General features: G+C 51.4%; 1 protein-coding gene across 1 annotated transcript in view; it reads left to right on the top strand.

The window, feature by feature from the left end:
• Positions 1 to 25352, top strand: part of RNF43 (ring finger protein 43) — an 88598-nt gene that overhangs the window by 51602 nt on the left and 11644 nt on the right. The window contains exons 2-5 of the mRNA XM_006126749.4: positions 12837 to 12959; positions 22331 to 22405; positions 24284 to 24415; positions 25039 to 25140. Of these exons, the coding sequence (XP_006126811.2) occupies positions 12837 to 12959; positions 22331 to 22405; positions 24284 to 24415; positions 25039 to 25140 (432 nt within the window). The remainder of the gene's footprint in view (positions 1 to 12836; positions 12960 to 22330; positions 22406 to 24283; positions 24416 to 25038; positions 25141 to 25352) is intronic.

The raw sequence follows: 25352 nt of genomic DNA, 5'->3' as shown, positions 1-25352 counted from the left end.
AGTAAGGTTTTCATTGATACTGCATGACACTGACATATTTGTCACACTCAGTGTGTGCAGGTAAAATATGCACCCACTTTTCTGTTCCTCGGGAAGAACTTTGGGTGCAGCTCTGGATACCTGAATCCCTAAGGACTTGGGTGGCTGGGAGTATTTGGAAGAGACCTTACTGCACTAGTATGAATCCCTCGTGGAGACTCTGTCCCAGCACAAATGCTGATTTGGACTCTGCAGCTTGCTCCAGTCTCATTCCAGAGTCCGGCACACTGGAGTGAGGGCTGGGGCTTATTGAAATCGGAGGCATTCCCTCAAGGGTAGCAACCCTGGTGTAACCCCACTGGTGCTAAACCCCCATAATGCACTGCTCAAATTACATAAACAGTTGTCCAGAATAAGCCATACCACTGCACGCCCCATTTACACTGGAGCAGTGTGTCTACACTAGGGGTTTCCATTAGGGGAGTACAGCCTCAGGGTTTGCACTGGGATGGCATGAGGGCATGTTTTCACTGAGGCGACATGAGGACTCCAGGGATTTGCACTGGGGTAGCACAAGGATGTGTGCACGAGGGCAGCATGAGGACTCCAGGAGTTTCCTCCAGGTTGACATGAATAATTCTAGGGGTTTTCACTGGAGCAACATGAGGACTCATTTGCACTGGAGCAGCATGAGGACTCTAGGGGTTTGTGGCAGAGCAGCACGACTGACTATAGGGATGTGCACAGAGATGACATGAGGACTCTTGTACAAGGATTTTAGGGGGTTGCACTGATTTGCAGTGAGGAGGCATGGGGACTCTAGGGGTTTGCACCAGGGCAATGTGTCTTCTGTGAGTTTAGCTGGAATACAAGATGCTACATGTTTGTGTCTAGGCTGGAGAAGCGGCATATCCAACTCCAGGAACTGAGTCATTGCCAGTGCTCCTGGCAGTGCGGTGTACGATAACACTGCAGCACCAGGGCTGATCTCTCTCATCAGAGGAAGTGGCAAAACTCCCACGGATTTTAGTGGAGGAAGGAATGAGCCTTATAGCTGAACATTCAGCCTTAGCCTTAGCATTGTATTTCCTGCACTGTTCACGGTGTGGTCGCCGCACTGTCTGAAGGTGGGTGTGTCTTATCCAGCCAAGGCAGGTTTTTAATTCCGCCCTGCGAGTCAGCAGGAACTTTCCAGAATCTGCAGAGTTTATCTCAGAAACCAAGAGCCTGGTTTGTAACCCAGACTAAACTTCTTTGGATGGAGCCAGTGTTGCCTCATCTCCCAGAGGTCCGGCCACACAGCCAGGCATGAGGGTGATGAAAACGGGTTCGATAGGAACAGCTTTCAGCCGTGTAACCACTTCTGCTAGTGCAGCAGCCCTGCCAGCATAGCTGGGGTGTAAAAAGCTGACAATGCACTGCAGTCCAATTGCAGGGGCAGGACACTGCTTGTGAATGGGCCCACTGCAGGGGGAGGGGGATTCCTGAGGCTGGTAACAGGGTAGGAGTAAGAGCAATGAGTTTATGCTGAGAGATGCTGAGGGGGTGGAAAATCCTACCAATGGGAGCTTGGTGATGGTACGATGTTCTCCTCCAGGGAGTGGTGGGAGCCCTGGGTGGGCAGTTGTATCTAATAGCCTGTAGGCCAATCCCTCTGCCTGTCCCACCGGTGTTTCCATCTCTCCTTAGTCAATGACTCAGGCAGCCAGGCCCAGACCCCTGGGCCCCAGCCAGAGCTGACGTTGTGACTTTCTCGCTTGAGCCTGCGTGAGTGCCCGCGGAACACTCCTCCTTTTGTGTCGGCGCCTCTGTGCAGTGCCTTGGAAGGGCTCCAGGCAGGCAGCGAAGGGCTCTTTGATAGTATCTGACGGGCGGGTAGGAATTTCGGGCAGCCAGCCAAGATACACATTGCCTGTAATCGTTAACTCGGTCTGTAAACAGTTCCAACGGCACAGAAGAGGCCGTCAGTTATTACATTAGCAAAAGCCTTTCATCTCTCCGCTCCAAAGGCAGCCGGACCGTAATGGCCCCTGCTGTGCAGACCACTCCAGCTCTGCTGCCGGTGCACAATGGAGCCTGCTCTGAGCAACTGACCTTCAAACCGGCTGCGCGGGAGCAAGAACAAAATCATTCATTTCCTTTTGTTCTGCACCTGGCGCGGGCCGCAAAGAGCGGGCCTGGATGGTTGGGGGGGGAGGAGCGGATGCTGCTGGAGGCAGACACTGTGCTCCACCTCCCCCCACCGCCAACGCCTGGCAGCCTCACTCCCACCTGCAGCGAGGTGCCAGCCCCTCCCGGTCGCCCACGTTTCTCTGGTGACCCCTGCAGGCTCCACTGTGCCTTTCGCCGTGTTTCTCCACATGCCACCAGAGATGACTCCCTCCTGTCCCAGCCCACCTGACATTTCGGGGCGGGGGATGAGGCTGGGGTGCAGCTCTGCCTGTAGACGACTGCAGGGGCAGTTAGCAACCTTGGGGCACAGGAATTCACAGCCCCGCGGGACTAGGAGCTCTCCTAGCCCTGTCTCCATGTGCTGGCTCTGCCAGGTGTGTGAGAGGCAGGTGCACAAGATCTCACAGGAGGGGCGCCCCAGAGGAAGTAGTCAGGACAGTGAAGCACAAAGACAAATCTTGCTGAAACAGCATCACTTATCTGCACAAACTAATCCCCCAGTGCCATTATCGTACAAGTGCCCTGCGTTGTGCTGCCAGCTCCACTCCCCCATTGCGCACAGCCTCAGCAAGCAGGGCGAAAAGGAGCAGCCTTTATCAGCCTGGGGTTATTTGGCAAATGAAACCCACTGCTCCTGAAGTGACACTGGCAGACCATCTGCTGAAAGTCCAGGGGTGCCCAGGCCTCACACCACTCCTGCTGCCCCTAGGGCTATGTCTACACTGCGGAGCTATTTTGGGATACCGAAAGTATCTCGAAGCATCCCGAAATAGCTATTCCACGTCTTTAAAGCAGGCTATTATTTCAAAACCTATTTCAAAGTAACGGGTGTGCTATTCCAGTGTCCCTGTAACCCTCGGTCTAAGAGGGTTAAGGGATGTTTTGGAATAGTGCTTTATTTTGAAATTTGGTGCTGTGTAGACTGTGCCAAATTTTGAAATAAGTTATTCTGAAATTATCTCAAAATAAGATACGCAATTTGCATAGTGCAAATTCCAAGGCTTATTTTGAGGTATGGGTGCAGTGTAGACACACCCTAGGTGAGGGAGTGTTTCCGCACACTGTCCCCACCCTAAGCACCAATTCTGCAGTACCCATTGGCCAGGAACTGCAGTGAATAGGAGCTGCAGGGGCAGAGCCTGCAGGCAGGGGCTGCATGTGGAGCCACCTGGCCCTCCTACCAAGGACACACAGGGACATGCCAGCCACTTCCAGGAGTGATGTGGGTCCAGAGCATGCAGGGAACCTGCCTTAGTCCCTCTGCACTGCTGAGACTTGGAGTGGCCCATGGTAAGTGCTGCCCCAGACTAGAGCCACACTCTGCCAGCTCTCTGCCCCATCCCAGGGAAAAGGAGTGAGGGAGGGGGGTGGAATGAGCAGGGCCTTGGAGAATAGGTGGAGCAGGGGGCAGGAGGAGAGGATTTGGGTGTGTAAGATTAGACAGTTGGCGGCCCTTGCCCCCTGGAAGCTCCAAAATGTGTGTGTAGTTGGGAACACACCCCCATGGGCTGTCACGTGAGAGTGGAACAGTTTCTGGAGGCAGATGTTTCAGTCTTTCTCTGTGCGGTAGATATCCAGCGTGTCTCTAAGAATCGTGTCCCTGTTGTCTGAAGGTACATCTAAACTACATCCCTTTTTCGATAAAGGGATGTAAATTAGGTGTATCGAAATTGTAAATGAAGCCGGGATTTGAATTTCCTCTGTTTCATTTACATAATTGGTGGCTACGGCTTTTCAGAAAAAAACCCACGGTCAAGACGGGGATCTTTCGACAGAAGTGCCCTGTTTCGAAAGATTCTGTAACCCTCATTTCTGTCGAAATATCCCCGTCTTGACTGGGATTTTTTTGAAAAGCGGCTTTTCGGAAAAAAGCTGCGGCTGCCATTATGTAAATGAAGTGTGGGAAATATTCAAATTCCAGCTTAATTTACAATTTCGATACCTCTAATTTACATCCTCTTATCGAAAAAAGGATGTGGTTTAGATGTACCTTGAGTGCCTGTTGGTCAGTAACTCAGCTGGGGGAAGGTGTGTTTTGTTATTACACCAGGCCCTGACACCGCATACGTGGAACTTACAAATCCCCTGGCCCTGGGAGCTCAGCTCATGCCCAACAGTAGCAGGAAACAACAATTTGTCTTAGCACCCAGCCGAAAACCGCCCTGTCTATTATGTCTGCTCTCCAGTCCTGACAGGCAGCTCAGCCCTCTTCCCAAATGGAGCCTTTTTGCTGCTTTTTTACAGCTAGAACTGCACCCCCAGCCTCTTTCTGTCCCTGCTCCTCTATTCCTGCCTTGCCTCCAGTGCCTGGCCACACTGCCTCTCACCTGCTTCCTGGGGGCATCTCACGTTCCTCTTCCCTGGGCTCTCCTGTGCCCCCACCATCACTGCCCCAGTCCTCTCGGGCAGAGTGGCTGATCCAGTTACTAGCATTGGCAGAGGAAGAAAAGAGGCCTAGTAGTGAGGTTGCAGCCCCTTGGGTTCACTTCCCTGCCCTAACCCCGATGCCAAGGCCCCGTCTGCTCTCCCCTAGAGAGCAACACGGACACTGAACCATTTCAGCTCTAGAAGGGCTCAGCTCTAAGGCCAGGAACCAAGCCCCAAAAGGGACCAAACTCCTAAAGAAATTCGCCTGACTCTGCACAGAAGTTTTACACAGAGAAAGCTCATAAGTGCACCCGCTTTAGCAATGAAAACAAGAGCTGCCCAGTGGATGCTGTCCCCAGGTAACAGTTATTTACACTGGGCTCGCTAATAAACACAAATGTTTTTATTGAGTATAAAGAGTCAGATTTAAGTGATTGCAAGTAGAAACAGACAGATCAAAGTGAGTTACTAAGTCAAAATAAACAACACAGGCCAGGTAATTCTAATGCTCTGAAACACTTGCCACATGCAAATTTGGATCCTAAATGGTTGTTCTAATCATCCCTTTCGCAAGCCTCCCAGCTGGGGCCTGATCCTCCCCCTGTTCAGTCTTAGAGGTTTCCAGCAGGCATCTTAGGGGTCTCCTGGTGTCTGGCAACTTGCCTAGTGTTTGGTTCCCCCTTTATACTCCTTTTGCCCAAGGTTTTGTGTTCCGTTTGAATTTTTGTCACTTGAGTGGAAAAGTACAGGATCCAAAATGGGTTCCAGCACCAGGTGGCCTGGTCACGTGTGTCTGTAGGACCAACTTGGGCTCACAGGAAAAATAAAACCACTAACAAGGTATTGACTTGATCACAGAGCCATCAAGTTCCTAAAGTCTCTCTAACGGCTTTTACTAGAATACCTGGACTGATAAAACAGGTTTCCACTTCCTATCTCTAGCTTCACACACAAGAAAAATACATGCACAAAAATGGGATATACAGAGTTGGCAGATTAAAATTTTTAGAATCATAGAATCATAGAATACTAGGACTGGAAGGGACCTCGAGAGATCGAGTCCAGTCCCCTGCCCTCATGGCAGGACCAAATACTGTTTAGACCATCCCTGATAGACATTTATCTAACCTGCTCTTAAATATCTCCAAAGATGGAGATTCCACAACCTCCCTGGGCAATTTATTCCAGTGTTTGTCTACCCTGACAGTTAGGAACTTTTTGCTAATGTCCAACCTAAACCTCCCTTGCTGCAGTTTAAGCCCATTGCTTCTTGTTCTATCCCCAGAGGCCAAGATGAACAAGTTTTCTTCCTCCCACTTATGACACCCTTTTAGATACCTGAAAACTGCTATCATGTCCCCCCCTCAATCTTCTCTTTTCTAAACTAAACAAACCTAATTCCTTCAGCCTTCCCTCATAGGTCATGTTCTCTAGACCTTTAATCATTCTCGTTGCTCTTCTCTGGACCCTCTCCAATTTCTCCACATCTTTCTTGAAATGTGGTGCCCAGAACTGAACACAGTACTCCAGTTGAGGCCTAACCAGTGCAGAGTAGAGCGGAAGAATGACTTCTCGTGTCTTGCTCACAACACTCCTGTTAATGCATCCCAGAATCATGTTTGCTTTCTTTTCAACGGCATCACACTGCTGACTCATATTCAACTTGTGGTCCACTATAACCCCTAGATCCCGTTCTGCTGTACTCCTTCCCAGACAGTCGCTTCCCGTTCTGTATGTATGAAACTGATGGTTCCTTCCTAAGTGGAGCACTTTGCATTTGTCCTTATTAAACTTCATCCTGTTTACCTCAGACCATTTCTCCAATTTGTCTTGATCATTTTGAATTATGATCCTATCCTGCAGACTAGTCGCAACCCCTCTCAGCTTGGTATCATCTGCAAACTTAAGCGTACTTTCTATACCAATATCTACATCGTTGATGAAGATATTGAACAGAGCCGGTCCCAAAACAGACCCCTGCAGAACCCCACTTGTTGTGCCTTTCCAGCAGGATTGTGAACCATTAATAACTACTCTCTGAGAACAGTTATCCAGCCAGTTATGCACCCACCTTATAGTAGCCCTATTTAAGTTGTATTTACCTAGTTTATTGATAAGAATATCATGCGAGACCATATCAAACGCCTTACTAAAGTCTAGGTATACCACATCCACCACTTCTCCTTTATTCACAAGACTCGTTATCCTATTAAAGAAAGCTATCAGATTGGTTTGACATGATTTGTTCTCTACGAATCCATGCTGGCTGTTCCCTATCACCTTGCCACTTTCCAAGTGTTTACAGATGATTTCCTTAATTACTTGCTCCATTATCTTCCCTGGCACAGAAGTTAAACTAACTGGTCTATAGTTTCCTGGGTTGTTCTTATTTCCCTTTTTATAGATGGGCACTATATTTGCCCTTTTCCAGTCCTCTGGAATCTCTCCCGTCTCCCATGATTTTCCAAAGATGATAGCTAGAGGCTCAGATACCTCCTCTATCAGCTCCTTGAGTATTCTAGGATGCATTTCATCAGGCCCTGGTGACTTGCAGGCATCTAACTTTTTTAGGTGATTTTTAACTTGTTCTTTTTTTATTTTACCTTCTAAAACTATCCCCTTCCCACTAGCATTCACTATGTTAGGCGTTCCTTCAGACTTCTCGGTGAAGACCGAAACAAAGAAGTCACTGAGCATCTCTGCCATTTCCAGGTTTCCTGTTACTGTTTCTCCCTCCTTACTGACCAGTGGGCATACCCTCTCCTTGGTCTTCCTCTTGCTTCTAATGTATTTATAAAGACTTCTTGTTTCCCTTTATTCCCATAGCTAGTTTGAGCTCATTCTGTGCCTTTGCCTTTCTAATCTTGCCCCTGCATTCCCGTGCTGTTTGCCTATATTCATCCTTTGTAATTTGTCCTACTTTCCATTTTTTATATGACTCCTTTTTATTTTTAGATCATGCAAGCTCTTGTGGTTAAGCCAAGGCCGTCTTTTGTCATATTTTCTATCTTTCCGACACATCGGAATAGCTTGCTTTTGGGCCCTTAACAATGTTCCTTTGAAAAACTGCCAACTCTCCTCAGTTGTTTTTCCCCTCAGTCTCGATTCCTATGGGACCTTACTTATCAGCTCTCTGAGCTTACCAAAATCCGCCTTCCTGAAATCCATTGTCTCTATTTTGCTGTTCTCCCTTCTACCCTTCCTTAGGATTGTGAACTCTATGATTTCATGATCACTTTCACCCAAGCTGCCTTCCACTTTCAAATTCTCAACTAGTTCCTCCCTATTTGTTAGGATCAAATCTAGAACAGCTTCCCCCCTAGGAGCTTTTTCAACCTTCTGAAATAAAAAGATGTTACATTGCCCATTTTGAATTAAACTTCATTCAGTTCACAGTCATGAAGAAAGGGCATAATGAGCAGAATTCTGCAGGGATCAGTTATGGGTCTGGCTCTGTGCAATAGCTTCATCAGTGATTTAGATAGTGGCATAGAGAGCACGCTTTTAAAATCTGCCAAGGATACCAAGCTGGGAGCGTTGCAGGACAGGATTAAAATTCAAGATGACCTGGACAAACTAGAGAAATGGGCTCAAGTCCACAGGATGAAATTCAATAAGGACAAATGCCAAGTGCTCCACGCAGGAAGGAACAATGCATTTCACACACACAGACTTGGAAGCGACTGTCTAGGAAGGAGTCCTGCAGAATGGGATCAAGAGGTCAGAGGGGATCATAAGCTAAACATAAGTCAACAATGTAACACTTTTGCCAAAGAAAAAAAAATGAACATCATTCTGGAGTGTTATAAACAAGAAGTCATTCTTCCGCTTTACTTTGTGCTGATTAGGCCCCAGTTGCAGTATTGTGTTCAGTTCTGGGCACCCCATTTCAGGAAAGATGCAGACAAACTGGAGAAAGTCCAGAGAAGAGCAACACAAATGATTAAAGGTCTAGCAACCATGAGCTCTGAGGGAAGACTGAAGAAATTGGGTTTGCTTTGTTTGTAAAAGAGAAGACTGAGAGCGGAGGATCATGGTAGCAGCTTTCAAGTAACTAGAAAGATGTTACAAGGAAGAGGGAGAAAAAATATTCTTCTTATCATTTGATGATAGGACGAGAAGCAACAGGCTTAACTTGCAGCAAGGGAGTTTTAGGTTGGACATTAGGAAAAAGTAATGTCCAACCCCATGTACATCCTTGTCAGGGTGGTTAAACACTGGAATAAATTGCCTAGGGAGATTGTGGAATCTCCATCCTTGGAGATTTTTTTAGAGCAGGCTAGATTGACTCCTGTCAGGGATATGTTAGATGATGCTTGGTCCTGCTGTGAGTGCAGGTGATTGTCCTCGATGACCCTCGAGGTTTCTTCTGTCTAATGATTCTAGGAATTATGTGAGAATCACAGCTTTCATTAAAAAGTACATTTCTAGCAGCCCCTCCTGCTGCTTTGGCCTGGGAGGCTCCCATAGCTTACAACGTGCCATGCAGCTGCTGATTTCTGAGTCTTTAGGTTCCACAAAGATAATTTTCCTGCTTTTCTTGATAAGTTTCCGTGACTGATGTTCTTCGGGATGTGTTGCTCGTGTCTATTCCACATTAGATGTGTGTGCTCGCCACATGCACCTGTGCCGGAAGTATTTCCCCCCTCAGTATCTCTGGCACGCTCTGGAGTGGCGTGTGCTTGCTACATTATATGGGGTGCCGCCGGCTCCCCTCACCTGCAGTTCCCTTTTGCCACCAGCGACATTGTTTAGACTATGCTGCTGCTACCACTGTCGCCTCTTGGTGAACTCTGCTTTTCTAGTTGTTTTGTAGTTTAGTGTCCCTCTGTTAGAGTTTGACCGTAGTACACTTGTTCTCGGCCCACTGTGCTATCAGTCCACAGACCAGGTATAATGCCGAGTTTGGCAGTGCTGTATTGCAATCTGCATGTCCATAAACTGCCTGCCTCTGTGGGTTCTGCTTGGAGTCGCCTACTCTGAACGCGCATGAGCGAGCACTCAGCGAAGAGACCCTTGGTCAGAGCCATCACACAGCCTGCCCTCCTGCACTGTCAGCACTTCTGGCAAGAAGGAACTGAGGGTGGGGCAACATGCGGCCCCCTGTATAGCACACCATGAGGTGCTGTTCCAGGGTCGCCAGAGCCGGTCCTGTCCGGATACTGTTCAGGGGACAAACTTCCAGCACCAGTGCACGTGGCAAGCACGCACCCCTCATTGGAACCTAACAGCTCAGAAATCAGCAGCCGCAAGGCACATTGTATGTTATGGCAGCTTCCCTGGCCAGGGTAGCACCTGTATTGTCTGGCCCCACCCACTTCTGCCTGTAACTCCACCCCTAATATGCCCCTGCACGAGGGCTTGAGTTGCATGGGGCAGTGTATGTGCTGGGGCACTCCTCCCAGCTGGCTGTTACAGCAGCATGTAGGGCCAGAGAAGGGGCAGGATGCAGCCTCCTACTGGGACGTTTGCAGAATCTGCTGCACTGAAAGCCATGGAATGCAAAGTCCTGTCAGCAGATCTCACGGTGGATCACATGAGCCGCCTTGGACACTCCAGGCAGGTTTGCCAGTTGTGGTTGGATATATGCCAAGATGTCTCATCACATGACATAATATCTTCTTCCTGGACACTGCAGGACCATCCTGGAGGTTTGGCAACTCTCCCTCTGGGGTGAGAATCCTGCCAAAGCTCATAATCATCCCCATTGGATGTGGCTCTTGCATAGAACTCTCCCATGGATTTCCCTTCCTTTCCTCCCCTGCCCTGGTGTACTGAGAAAGCATTTCCTCTCCCACACCCTGAAAGTCAGAGACTTCTCTCATTTCTCAGCCCCTCTCTCACAGTCGAGGCCCCCAGCACCAGGGCGAGGGGGCAGGAGGAGATGTCCTCATTTCACAGATGGAGTGGGGTGCAGGGAGATGGGATTACTCACCCGTGGTCACAGGAAGCAGGGCCATCCCTACCCACATGTAAAGCATGTAGCTGTGAGGGGCACTGGGAAATCTGGGGCACCAAGTTGCTCCAAGCGTCATGATGCTGTATGCAGCAGAGGGCTGCTATGGACTTTGGCCGCCCCCAAGCCCAAGCTGCTGGCCTCCCCCGCAGGCTGTGCCCAGCCTCCACTTACTAGGCAGCAGTGAGCGGCACAAGCGTGGGCCAGAGAACTCCAGAGGAGCAGGGTGCGGCTTCAGTTGGTAGCTGAAGAGAAGCAGCTGTTTCCCCTGCAAAGCTCTGCTTCTCTCCGGCCCACTGCACGGCCCCCTCTGCTCCTCCCGAGTCCTCCGGCTCATGCCGTCCGCCACCACCCGCCTGTTCCCCTGGGGCTACAGGGGAGCCTCCCTCCCTGCCCTGCTCCAGGGTTGCCAACTCTGTTGGCCAGATGCCATTGCAGCATCCAGTCCATCTGGCCAGGAAGAGTTGGCAGCCCTAGTCTCTGCCCCCAATTGTCTCTGCCTCTGTGGCTGCCCAGCCCTCCCCCCATGGCATGGCCACTCTCCCCAGAGGCCTGGGGGTGGTACCAGTGCTGGGCTGCATAGGGCACCAGCATTGCTAGGGATGGCTCTGACAGGAAGGCTGTAGTAAAACCAAGGGTGAATTTAGCCAGTTCCTTTACCACAAGAGCACCCTTCCCCTCCCCTCGGCAACACTGGCGAAGTGCACTCCTGGGATGTCACTGTGAGAAGAGATGGGCTTGACTGCGAGGTGGCTGGACACCAGGGAGCCCCATGGACTGGCTGCCTGGTACCCGACTCAGACAGGTGATACTGAGAGTGATGGGGTAACGACTCGGTGACGCAGCACTCTGGGCAGGCCAGAGGCTGTTGTGAGTGCCCAGGACACATACAGCTGTGCCTGCACCAGGAGTTCCAGCTGGGCCCATCTGTCCTTTTGGCCCCCTTCATGCCCCTGTTCCTGCACGACTGGATAACAAGCACCGGGTGTCTGTGAGCACCGTGCAGGTGGGAACCCAGCAAGCTGCAGAGACACCATTGTGCCCGTGCTTGATTTGCCCCCTGGAACTTGCACCCTTTCATGTGACGGTATCACCGCGAGAGCTGCCTGTAGGTGCAGTTTGCAAATCGGGGATGGAATTGGTCCTAGGGTTCAGGTTTGCTTCAGTGGCTGAGGCGGTTGTGAACTCAAAGGCAATTTGCCTTTATCCATGTGCTCTGCGTGCAGGACTATGGCTTCTTAGATCAACTGCTTTTTACTGCCCTGGAGCATGTGACTAAAATCAGCTGGAAGCAGCATGATCAGTGTTGTGGGACCCAGCCTTCAGGTCTCCCTTGCTTGGCCACAGACTGACTTGGGAGAAGCCCCTTCCTGCCACAGTGTCCCCATCTGTACCCTTGGGTGATGGTGGTAACCTGGTTCCTGGGGAGTGGGTGGCTGGAGGAATCACAAAGCATGCTGGGAGCACTGGATGAGCAGTTCTGGTCCCAGCACCTGCTGCCTAGAGGGGATTACGCAGGGCACTCCAGTTACTGCTGTGGGACCCTTGAGCTGAGTGGATGTTTCCTAGGCCTGGCCCACATCTCCCTTCTCCCTTCTGCTCTTGGGCACCGGCCCCCTTACGAAGGATTGGTTAGTGAGTTCGAACCAAAGGCTGGTTAGTGAGTTTGAAGCTTGGCTCTTGCTCTGTCACAGGCTTCATTAACCCAGCTCCCGCTGCACTGGGCAACAAACTAGAGCAAGCGTGGGCAAATACCGGCCAACCGGGGTTAGCGCCTGGCAGGTCCCCACTGCCATTGTATTTACCTGCACAGCTGCACAATGCAGTAGTTACCTGCACAACACAGATCAGCGTTTCCAGCCAAAGGGAGCTGCCAGATGTGGTCTGTGCCTCTGCCTACTGCTCCCATTGGCTGGAAAGGGCAATCCACAGCCAATGAGAGCTGCAATCACTGGTTCCTGTGGAGGCAGGTAAATATAGCAGCAGCAGCCTGCCCCAGGGGCCAACGCTGGTGAACCACTGCCATGTTACTGCCCAGCCCTGCCCTCCTTTGCTGTTTTGTGAGGGAGTTTCTCAGTGAGGCCTGTTCTGCAAAGGCACCTGGGCCAGGCTCCTGGCAGACCGAGCATCTCCCGCCATGTGCTGTCTGGATGGTGAGGTCAGCGGACGTGGCCTGGTGTGCTGGCGGGCAGAGGGCCGGCGTTCTCGATGTGAATCCCACCCAACCATCAGACCAGTAGCCTGACCCTGCTCAGCACCCTGCATGTCAGCTGAGGCGCTGGCAGGAGGATGCAGTGTTCAAAATAAACTAAGAGGCCCCTGGTGCTCCTGAGATCTGAGCCCCCCTGCTTTGTGCCCACAGTTCCACCCGCTGTCTCTGTGCAACACCAGTGAGGACGAGCACACCGGCTCCGGATTCGTCACCATTGTCAAACTCGAGCGGCCGGATCGAGATCTCCACCCCTGCCTGTCACTGGCCAACAAGGTAAGTGCCTTGACGCTTGGTACGGACACGCCTGCGCTGCCCCAGCAGGACAGGCGGAAAGAACGGGGTTTGCAGGCGACGTGGCTGTCCCCTCAGCAGGACAGAGCCAGGTTCTGTTCTCATCGGAGGGGCTCTGAGCCAGTCTCTGTCCCTGCAGACGTGGGCTCAGCTGGCCCTGATATCCAGATTTCACAGCACTTAGAACTGGGCAGCCTTGTAACCGGGGCAGTGTTGACGCCTGGGTGCTTTGGAGCAAGCCAGCTTCGTCACAAGAAACTCCTGCTCCTATCCCCAGCCTGCCCACCCCACGGCTGCCCTTCCGCACATGCTGGGGGCTGCTCCCCCATCCGCCACCGGTGCTCAGCAGGCATCAGCCACCAGGGCCACAATTCGCACTGTCAGGTGGGGGCTCAGCTGTGGCACCAGGGGCAGATTTACCATTGGGCCCATTGTTTCCTGGCCCCCTTTGATGGTGGGACCCTGGGAGCTGCAGTTCCTTGGCCAGCTCTCTGTCTAGAGAGCTGGCCCTGGAGCTGGGAAGGAACTACATTTCACAGCATGCCCTTGGCTGCTAGCAACAGGAAACGGGGGGGGGGGGGGAAAGCTGTGAGCCTACTGTGAATGGAGAGCTGGCTGCTGGGAGGGGGTGGGGCTGGGAGTGGGGAACAGGTATGCACGAGGTGGGGCGGGAGGCAGCTTTGGCCCAGATCTCACCCTCAGGAGCCTTCCCCAGGCTCGATTAGGAATGCTGGTGATCTCAGCTGGCTGCCCCGGAGAAGGAATTGGGTGGACTGAGTGGACAGGGCACTTCTGTCTGCAGCCTAGCATGAGAGGTGTGTGGACTTCACCAGGAGAGGGTATCGTGATAAGTAAGGGAGGGCAGGCTCTGCTAGAGGGCCCGGGCAGCTCTAGGTACAACACCAGGCACGCCGGAGGGTTTGTCTCTATTTCCGCAGCCAGGGAATTAGAGATGGGCTTTTCCTTCCCAGATGTACCCAGGCAGGGAATCTAGCATCTGCCTTCCAGCTTGGAACAGGGGCACTCACATTTAAACTGGGACACAAAGAGTGGAACAAGAGAACAACAAAAGTTGAGACACCTCAACTTTTCCTCATTATGTGGGACAATCTTCCTGCGTGGATCCAGATATTCTCCAGTCACGCACACTGAAAATTGTTGCACTTCTGGGGTTGGGGGTAGGGATTTTTCAGAACTGATTGGGTTGTGGTTGGCTGTGGAACTGTATTGATCTGAGACCAGGAGCACCTGCAGCAGTGTTTCTCAAAGTGGGGGTGGGCCCAGTCTGAGACAGCTGCTACTGGCCTGCTCCGGTTTGTTTATCTGAAGCTTTTGTGCTCCCTGTGGGCACTGTAAGCCCACATGGGTAGACGGCTCAATGAGAAAACCTGGGGCTGAGGAAGCCATGTATAGCAGTACTTACAGTCCTGCAGATGTGTGTGATCAACATGAAAAATGCCTGTGAGACTCTGTCCCGGGCAGCCTCTAGCAGTGCCACGCCAGGCCCGCACTTGGAAGGGCCGATAATGACTACACGGAGAGCCACAAGTAGGTTTGGCACCAAGCCCACAAAATGTTAATCCGTCCGTTTTGCACCATTTGTCCGTGCACTGAATGAGGCGAGAGCCCCAGGAAAACGGGATCTGTGGCCCGTCTTGAAGGGTGGCGCTGGGATTGCTTAGCAGGTAAAGGCAGAGCAAGACGCAGGGGGTGGGCGTTAAAGCCAGAAAAGTCTAAATTGGAAATAAGGCACAAATACTTAACCACGAGGGCGACTACCTGCTGGAAGGAATGCGGAGAGGAAGTGGTGGGTGGTGGGTTCTCTTTCTTGGTGGTGTCTGGAAGCTGCTTCAGCCAAGCTCAAGTCATTGGGCCCAGACAGTGCAATGTGAAGGGCCTAGCTCTACAGGCAGTCAGATCTGTGAATCCAGCATGACGCAAGAGGCAGCGATAAGACAGGACAGGGAAGCGTTGTGGCAGCATTTTCTTGAAGATTCAGTGGTTCTGCTTCTGACCTTGACAGTGTTCTTAGCTTTTTCAATCTAGAGTTTATTGGTATTTCATATTTGTGTGCGGCATTGCAGGCGTGTTCTCCATGGGAGCGAAACGAAGGGCCTGCCCAGGGAGCTTACAGAGTGGAGACATCCTATTTTGACTAGTGTCTTTTGCAAGATTAGAAGGGACTGTTCCCCTTCTGGAAGGGGCTCTGTGGAGCCACTTCTTTCTTAGCCAGTGTGGGCCCCATCCTGCCACCCCTACCCACATGAGGCTGTACCACAGTCTCTTTCACTGGAGAACAGGACTACTCAGCAGTCCTCTGATGCGTATAGCCGTATAGTTTTTACTTTGTCTTCAATGATTAGTTTCTGTGATGTTGTTCTTAGCTGTTAGAGGGGTGGCTACGCCTTTCTGTCCCTCAGGTGAGTGGCTGCCCCTTTTCTTTCCTGCTTGGCCTCTTTCGGTGACTCCTTTGCCACCAGGCACCGAGTGTCTCGTAGGAAGGCTGAAACACCTCCTGGCTTCAGTAGGAACAAGGAGAATCTCAGTACTTGGAGTGGCTGCTGCTTGCTCAGTCTGTCCAAGCAGGATTTGGAGGGTCCCCCAGGAGTCATGCTGTTCACCACCAAGGACTGCCCCGGGGCCCTGGAGGCCACCTCTCCTGTTACTCTGCGATGGTTTGGTGTGTGGGCCAGCTCATGCTGTTGGAGTGTTTCCTTTGGTGTAATGGCAGCACTATGTAAATGAAGGTGAGACTAGCCCCATGTAGCATGTTATAACCTCCACTCTAGCTGCCACTCGGCTGAGCTCTACACAGTCAGCCCTTTCAGGAATGTCCTGTGAGTCACTCCTTCCCACCACCTGATCACTTCTGCTGCTCTTCTCTGAATTCCTGCCAGTAAAGAGGCCACCAAACCTGAAAATCAATAGCTAAGGTGATTAAGATGCACAGGGAGATTTAATTGAAGAGTTGAACAGATGCTGTGAGGAATTAGTCACACTATTCTTTTGCCCCTTTGCGACAGTGGTGTCTGCAGTTGTTCTTACGTGTTTCTTTCGGGTGATGCTGAGAGAGCCTTTGATCCAAGGCTGCCTGCAGAAAGCCGGAATCTCAGGCTAGTCCTGCAGTGTGGATTTGCATCCAAAGGGACTAACAGTCAGGCCACTTGGAACCCAACAATGAAATGTGGCGCATGGGACCGATCGCCCGGCACAGCTAACAAACCACCAGCACTGCAGCCATGTGGTACAGCCAGTGATTTGCACAAAGCCCGTTGGCCTAAGTGTTTACAGCAAAGATTTGTCAAGCGATTTTGAACAACAAGCAAATGCACAAGGTGGGATGTTAAGTAGTGATTAATTTGCTAGTCGTGTAGCTCCTGCTTATCCGGTACTTGACTACTCGCTCACATCCCTCTGCACAACACTTACCTTTGCCTGAAAAGCAATTTGCCAAGAACCTTTTGCCTCACTCTGGCTGCTGCTTCCTCCATCTTCTGTCCTTAGCAGACGAGAACTCTTGTAAAGCTGATTGCTAGCAGGCGTGCGGAGTGGACTTTACCACCTGAAAGTCCTGTTTGTCCTCAGGTTCTGGCAAACATGGAGGATCCTTTGATGATTCCGTTCCCTGAGCCAGAGCCTGCTCTGAGTCTCTTACTGCACCGCCCAGTTTCTCAATCTGGTTCTACTGAACCCTGCTCTGATCCTTAGTCTGCAACTGTAATCCCTAATCCCCTGGCCTCTGATGTGCCACTTCAGTTCCCAACCTTGCTGCTAGCCCTGCTTTCCAGAGCAGCAGCCCTCTGGCTCGGAGCCCCAGCAGCGGGGCAGGAGAGAAGGGAGGGGTTGGTGTGTGCCTGGCCAGGAGGAAAAGGGGTTGAACAGGCACTCCCTGTGCAACATCCCTTTCTGGATTGGAGAATGCCTCTTTCCTCAGGGCAGCCACAGGCAGGTGTGTGCTACCTTTCATCTCCCAGCTGGGGAGCTCTGGCTCTGACCTCTGGCCTCCGCTGGAGGCACACGCTGTAATCCTGCAGCCTGTTGTAATCATTCTGGCAGATACTTGCTTGCACATGCTCTCCCAAGGACGCGCCGATCAAAGCACCCCGGTGAGTAAGAACATCCCAGCTCTGCCCTTTGTTCTCCCTCCCTCCCCCCTGCGCCGGGGGAAGTTTGGTGTCGTAGTGTATGCAGGGTGCTTGCTACTGGACTGAAATAGGCTGTGGGGGGAGGGGGCCGGCCCGGTGCAGGCTGAATGTGCTGAACCTAGTGACCTGCTAGGCAAGGCTGATAGTTTCTTAATGAGGCTTCCATCCTTGAGACTTTTAGCACCCATCCACCCTTAGGCAAGGGATGGGTTACTCAGGATGGCCAGGGCTTTTCTGAACCTGCTCCTAAGTGACCAGAGGAGCTAGCACAGAGGTGGGCAATAATTTTTGATGAGGGGCCACTCCAAGATTTTGGAAAGTGGTCAAGGGCCACACTCCTCCATGCTATTAATGGAGATGCAGGGTCTGGAATGGAGGCTGGGTGCAGAAGGGAGCTTGGGGAAAGGAACTGGGGTGCAGGAAGGAGACTGGAGTTTGGGAGGCAGTTGGGATGAAGCAGGTGGCTGCCACCTAGGGCAGGGGACTGGAGTGCAGGGGTTTGGGATGTGACCCAGGGTAGGAGGGGATTGTGATCTGGGGCAGGGGATTGGGGTGCCAGATCTGGGCGGGGATATGGGTGTAAGAGGGGGATAGAGGGTTTGGGTATGTTGAGTGGGGGGAGGGGCAGAGAGCTGGGGCAGGAAAGGGCTGGGGTGCAGGAAGCAGGCTTTGGCCAAGAGACTTAATTGCCAGCTGCCAAACTAGCCTACCTGCCTGCAGAGTTTAAAATGTTCCCAGCCAGCCAGCCAGCCGGGCCATGTGCATCATGAATAACTGAGCCCAGGAGAGGGGACGTGATTCTTCTTAGCTGCCTGTTGTTCTAACAAGCAGCTCCCATTGGCTGGTTTCTGCCAGAAACCGGCCAATGGGAATGTGCTAGGGGCAGGGCGGCTCCTAAAACTTCCCCCCTCTCCTCCAGTTTTAAAACGGAAATGGAGGCCTGCAGCTGCGTTTCTGCAGGGGCACGGGGCTGTGGGCCAAGCTGGGGAGCCTGCTTGGGGCTCCCCGCTGCCTCCGCAGGCCGGATCTGGTGGCTTGGCCGGCCGCATTTTACCCAGGCCTGAGCTAGCAAATAGGAGGCTTTTGTGAGGGAGTGTAGAGGGGGAGTGCGTGTGTGTGTGTGTGTGTGTTGGGCTAGATACCCTGAACATTCTTTACATTGAAAGCCAACCCCGCCCCCCCAAACCCTGGTAACAAAACAACAATAAAGGAACAAGTTTTGGGAGTACACAGAGGAGGCAGGCAGAAGCCCAGCAGCAGAGTTTATTGCACCCAGGGAAGTATGTATGATTCCCTGCCCTATGCAAGGAGCTCCTGGCCCTCAGAAACCGTGTACGGATTTTGGAGACTAGGGTGGCTCATCTGGAGGACCTAAAGGAGGCAGAGATATATAGAGATGAGATTTTCCTGGACACCATAGAATGGTCCCACCCCCGGTCAGACAGCCCCTGTGCAGTTGAGGATGAAAGTCTCAGGGAAGGAGAACATCCAACTGGAGCAGAGGGAAATGATCCCATAGTTGGGACCTTCTTCCAGAGGATGATATGGTATCCTCTCGCACTGAGGCTACCTCTCCGGGGAGGGAACTCCAGTTCTCAGAAAGAGACTGATGTTAGTAACATGGGATTCGATCATTAGAAACATAGACAGCTGGGTTTGTGATGACCCAGAGAACTGTATGGTGACTTGCCTGCGTGCTGCGAAGATTGTGGATCTCTTGAGTCACCTAGAGAGAATTCTGTGTAGTGCTGGGGAGGAGCCAGTGGTTGTGGTACATGTAGGTACCAATGCCATAGGAGGAGAGAGGTCCTGGAGGCCAAATTAAGGCTGCTAGGTGAGAGATTGAAATCCAGAACCTCAATGGCAGTGTTGTCTGAGATGCTTCCATTTCCATGTGCAGAGCCAGTAATAGACAGGCACAACTGCAGGGTCTCAATGCATGGATGAGAACAATGGTTTAGGAAGGAGGGGTTTAGATTTATTAAGAACTGGGGAAACTTTTGGGAAAGGGGGAGCCCATGCAGGATGGATGGGATCCACGTAAACCAAAATAGAACCCAATTGCTAGTACTTACAATGAAAAAGGCCATAGAGCAGTTTTTAAACTAGGGGCTGGGGGAAGGCTGACAGGTGTAGGAAAGCATGTGGTTTGGCCAGAGACAGCACTTCAAAAAGGATCCATTAATGGAGATTCTCTATGTTCGTGTAGGGAGGAGAGGTTGGAAGATGATAACATACAGGTAAGATCTGATCAGAAACAGTCAAATGAAAGAGTCCCATCCAATCCCATCACATAATGGTTGACAGCTAAAAGGTGACAGGTTTTTGAAGTGCTTGTGTACAAACACTAGAGGTTTAAATAATACGATGGGGGAACCAGGGTGCCTCGTATTGAAGGATATTGTTATAACAGGCATCGCAGAAACATGGTGGAATGAGGATAATCAATGGGACACAGTAACACCAGTGTCATGGGTGGCCCGCATAAGAGACAAGAGAAGGCAATGCCTTCCCAGGGTCTTAGTGCTCTACCTCTCCCTGCTTCCTATCCCTATTCTGACCCTTCCTGAAGGCTCCTACAGCAGGCTGCTACCCTGAGAGCCTGGTGAATCTTCCTGGAAGTGGATCTATTAACTTAAAAGTGAAAAGCCTACCAGCTTGCCAGACCTATTAGCATAACATTGAACTTGTGAAAGAGCCAGTAACTGGTAATGAAGCCATTTCACAGGCATGTGCCAACCTGGAGATATATCCTGTGCCTTTTTGCATGTACTGACCCAAATAGTTGGGCAGAACTGTAATACATCTGCAGGACCTTAGTCTAAAATGTGCTTTAAATATTTTCATTAGTCTGTTGCTGAAGATTGTAAAACCCCATCTCTAAAAAGCCTGGCATAGATTTTTAGACGCACACTCTGAGTATTCAGTGTTAGCCTTAAACACTTGGCTCTTCAGACATAGAGCTTTTAAATCAAGTCTTTAAAAGATTCCCTTTCTCTGAAATAGTGATAAAGATGCAGCCGTGTTAGTAACTTCTATAGTACAAAAACTTATTTCCAAAGTCTTCCTCTTGTCTTTTCCATCCCTCCTTCTGTAATTTTTCTCCTTTCAAGCCCCTTTTGAAGAGATCCCTTAAAGGGAAAACATTCCTTTTCTTCCTGCTAGCTTGAGGGTGTGGAAACTTATTTGGGTTGGGGGCCACTGACTCACAGAAAAATCAGTTGGAGGCTGCACACAAGTGAAGTGAGAAGCAAAAAACAAACAAAAAAAAACCCCTCACTGATGTGGCCCCTGACTGAGGAGAAAGACCCTCTCCAAATTCCTCTCATGCACCAGAGCCTTGGGGGGCCCAGACTAGTAGATTTTGGATGCTCCAGCCCTGCAGTGAGGCAAGAGGAGGGTTGGAGCACCAGCATGGGCTCCCCAATGCAGGGGGGCCCTAAGCCTCAGGGGCCAGATCCAGGCAAGCCAGAGGCTGCATCCGGGCCAGGGCCTGAGGTTCCCGCCCCCCAAGATAGATGGACAAACGAGTTTCTGTTTCTTAACTTCTATTTGATCGTTTAAGATATAAAATCCTTTGTTATGCCTAAAGTCTTTGGAAGCCTATTTCTCATATAAACATATGGTGAAATGTCATAAACTTGTCTGTTGCTATGGAGATCGCACAAAATAAATTCGTGTTCCCTTTTTCTGAAAGCAATGAACTTTGTCATGAACATACTACACTGCTCTGATTGATGGAAACTAACGTCTGTGTGTCAGTGTGTTCCGTAGGTCGTCATCTGGAGTGATTCCTCTAGGAAGGCTGAAGAGCCCATTTAAAATATAAAATCAGCTTAGAAATGCTGATGAGGAAAATGTAAAGCCGAGAAGAACTGCATCCGGGTGCATGCCTAGGTACTAAGGCACAGAGCAGATAGGTGATTTGCCCAAAGAACACACATGGACTCTGATAGAGCTGGGATTTGAACTTAGGGCCTGGGCTAGTGCCCTAGCCACTGCACCATCCTGCCTCCCTTCTTTTGGCTCTTTGGTTATAAGTATTAAACATGAGTGTGCACGGATAAGTAAACATGACCATGTCTGGTTACAGGGACGTGGGTTTCGCATGTGTTTGCAGACTTGCTGTGTCGAGTGTGTTCATGTGTGTATAATTGTGCGCACATTGGACAGTGTGTACAATAGTGTAATGGTACCTTCGTGTGTTGACACAAACTTGTGAATGAGCATGAAGGAGTCTTACATAAAACAGGTGAATGTAGTCCTGGGCATGTCTCCACTGCAGCTGCGTGTGTGTGTCCCAGGGCAGCAGACAGACACATGCGAGCTCAGCATATAAACACAGTGGCTGTGTCTACACTGGCAAGTTATTCCAGAAAATCAGCCGCTTTTCTGGAAAAACTTGCCAGCTGTCTACACTGGCCGCATGAATTTCCGGAAAAGCACTGACGATCTAATGTAAAATCATCAGTGCTTTTCTGGAAAAACTATGCTGCTCCCGTTCGGGCAAAAGTCTTTTTCCGGAAAACTGTTCCAGAAAAGGACCAGTGTAGACAGCACAGTAGTGTTTTCCACAAAAAAGCCCCGATTGCAAAAATGACAGAAAAGCGTGTCTAGATTGGCCACGGACGCTTTTCCGGAAAAAGTGCTTTTCCGGAAAAGCGTCCTGCCAATCTAGACGCGCTTTTCCAGAAATACTTTTAACGGAAAACCTTTTCTGTTAAAAGCATTTTTGGAAAATCATGCCAGTGTAGACGTAGCCTATGGGTGTGATTGAGGGTAGCAGCTCGGCTCGCTGCCGGGGGACAGACTTGCCCAGACTCCCCCAGACAGCTAGCCCTAGCTGCCGTCCATGCAAGCCTAGCTACACCGCTGCTTTTAGCACACTGCCTCCAGCTGAGCTCTCAGTCCATCTCCTGTGGCTGGGAAGCAAATTCTCTGGGAGATCCTGCTATAGCCACACGCTGTACAATCTCCTGTGGTAACAGTCGTAGGTTTGGAGGCTGCTGATTGTCTTCTGGGGACACCCGATCTCAATCTCCCAGGGATCGTGGCTCCCCTGTGCCTGGGCAGCTGCTCCACTGGCTCATTGCTTCCTTGTTACAATATCAGGTCTTGTTTCTAGAAGGACTTTTCTGACTTCAGCTCCCAAGCTCTGGCCCTGGTTGTGTGGAGCAGCCACTCCACCTCTTGTCTCTTTTTCGACAGGCAAAGCTGGCAGGGGAGCGGGGGGCTCGTGCCATCCTCTTCGACATCACAGACGATGAAAGTGCTGCTGACCAGGTACCAAGGCCACTGATCCCCTCCTGTCCTGACGTGTGTCCCCCCCAGGCCAGGCTCTCTGCCGGGCACCCAGCTGGGACTGAGGCGGGGTGTGTGTGAGCAGGTTGGCTCCTCTCTTCATACCAGGAAGAGAGCCTTTTCCCAGCTCTCTCACACACAGAGACCTGTTTGCACCCAGGCTTTCCCGAGCGGGCTAGCGCTGTTGCTCAGCTCAGGGCCCACGCAGGCATTTGGGTGCATAATACCCGCTCTGTGCAGCCACAGTGGGGACTGTTCTGGTGCCAAATTTGCCAAGAGCAGTCCTAATGCTACCAGCTGACCTATTACCAGGCTCACTGATGGGGGTGGGCAAAGGGGATAGTTGCCCCAGGGCCCGGCACCGCAGGCACTTTGATCACCAATGGAGCCTGAGACCACCCCTTCTGGAAACACAGAGCTGCCCCCCACCTTGCCTGTCGGCTCCTCTGCCCGTTCCCCTTGGGGGAGCAGAGCCATATAGAATAACACAACTGGTCCAACATCTGCCACACTCCCTATTCACAGGGGCACTGATGAACACTGATTCCTTAGGGAGAAATTAGGGGGGCCATCTGATCCCTACAGAAATGCAGGGCACAAGGAGGTAGCCCCGGGGCTTAGAGAAAGAGCATGGTTAGTAGAGAGACACTGGGGAGATGGTGAATGTGGGGCCAATTGCTGTGTTCAGAATTAACCCAGGCAGACTTCTGAACTCTGGCTCTTTTCTTTGCTGATGATAAGCTGTGCTGCTCTCATGCAAAGGAACCTGCTTCTTCCCACCCGGGGGGGCAGCATGGTGGAGCGGAGCTGGCCTCAGACCTGTGTAGACCAGCGGTTATTTTTGTATGAGTGGGTGACGCGAGCGTTTGGCCTCCAGTCAAGCTGTTACCCAGCTACAGGACTGCTCAGCAGAGCAGGAGCTGTGCTCGAGAGCTGTGAGTCGGCTCTATTTTCCTGGGCGCTAGAATCTTGGGAAGTGACTATGAAATAATGTGGCTGTTGGCTAAAAGGACACGTGGCTTTAGAGAGAACATTGGGCCCTTTCCCACGTACACTGAAAATTAAAGTCCACTGCACTAAAACAGCCCCGGAGGAAGTGCCTCAATGCTTGCTGATGAGGCCACTGGGCAGGCAATATTAGTTAGGGAAATGCAGGGCAAATAACGATTGCCCCGAATGTAGGTGATGAGGAGAAAGCTGCTCTTTGGGCTAGAGGCTGTGCCTGGATTAGGGTGTCAATATCTTTGCACACAAAGGGAGGTGGTGCTGATTGTAGACACAGTCCCCATTGCTTTTCTGAGTGCACAGTTGGAGTGCACAGTCCCCATTCATTCGTTCATTCCTTAGTCCCACATTGCACCAGGCACTTTCCCAGAAGGTGCCCAAAAGGCCCTGCAGCAAACAGCTTACAGCTGAGACAGACGTCGCGTGCGGCAGGAGACGGGTGGGTAAAGTGTCACGCCTGGGTGCTTATTCTTTTGCAAGGGTTCTAAAGCATCACCTCCCTGAGATGAAGCCTCTGGGTTCTGGGAAAGGGTTTGAAAGAGGAAAGCAAGAGTCGTACGTATTGATGGGAAAGGGGCAGGGCGGGGAGCTGGCCTGGAGGGGACGGAGTGCTTCCATGTGGTGCAGACTGAGGAGCAGAAGGGCAGTAATAGGCGTACTATGACATGGGTTCTGGGCAGCAGCCCAGAGGGTCCGGGTGCTAGAGAACACAGTACACTAGTGGACCAGGATGGCAGTGGCTGCGGCCCTTGTCCTAGGGGCGTAGTGGATCGCTGGATATTGATACGTCTCCATCACACCCATGTCTCAAGCTGTGCTCCAGCCCATCTCAAGACCAAGCTTGTTTCTTTGCAGCTGAGGAAACCCAGGGGCCTGAGTCAGCCTGTGGTTCTGATCTGGGGCCACGATGCAGAACTTCTCATGGGCGTTGTGAACAAGAATCGAGAGGCACATGTGAAGATTGAGGTTAAAGAGCAGCCAGCATGGGTGAGGAACACGTCACACCTGCCTCCTTCTTCCCACTCTGGGTCAAACCTTACTTCCCTAGAACCCAATCTTCCCAGGTAACATCTGGCTCACTGCAAGAGCCAAGTGGAGCCCTTCTTCCTCCCAGCGGCTTAGACTGTCCATGGCTAGGGAAGGTGTAAAGCCCCTGTGACCCCTTGGTAATTTCCCCTCTGAAACCTCCCAAGTCATCTAAGCAGATTTCTTTCTCTGGTACCACGTGAAGGTCCTTTGGTCTGCGGAGGAAGCTGAGACCCTGAGAGGGGCTGGCTGAATTTGGAGAGACCTGAGCCTGGTTTCTTTTCTCTGTGAAGAGCAGGACCAGATTAAGGGGTGGGGGCTAGCTGGGCAGTTGTCCAGGGGGGCCAACCTATGGGGGGCACCTTATCGCAGCTGTAAGGGGTGGCGCACACTCAGGGGGCGGGGGCTGTGCATGCGCCGTGCACCCACTACCTGGGGCGCAAGAATGGCTCAAGCCTGCACTGGTGAAGAGCAGGGGTGGGGGAACGCCTCAGGTGTCTGAAGGGTCATGCTCTGGAAGAGATCAGGTCTTATTCCTACCAGGCACAGCCACCAGGGTAACAGATCGTCTGTCTCTCCAACAGCCAGACTATGACGTGTGGATTCTTCTCACAGTTCTGAGCACTGTCATCATGATCATTCTGATTTTTGTCGTTCGCACCAAGTGTCACTGGAACAGGACACAGGTAAGAATGCGGCACTGCTGGTGGAAATTGTGGTTGCTATATTTATGTGCCTAACAAGCCCCTTTCCACCAATACAAGTATTGCAACAGCACTGCACACTGATATAAGGCCTTCCCCCCGCAGACTTCAAATTCCTTCCCATAGGGGAGTAGTATTGTCCCCATTATAGAGCTGAGTCCCAGACAGGCTAAAGCCTGAATTTCCAACCCAAC

This window comes from Pelodiscus sinensis, chromosome 21 (genome assembly GCF_049634645.1).
Source record: "Pelodiscus sinensis isolate JC-2024 chromosome 21, ASM4963464v1, whole genome shotgun sequence".
Lineage (NCBI taxonomy): Eukaryota > Metazoa > Chordata > Testudines > Trionychidae > Pelodiscus > Pelodiscus sinensis.
The sequence above is the reverse complement of the archived record's forward strand: the minus strand, read 5'-3'. Positions and strand labels throughout refer to the sequence as shown.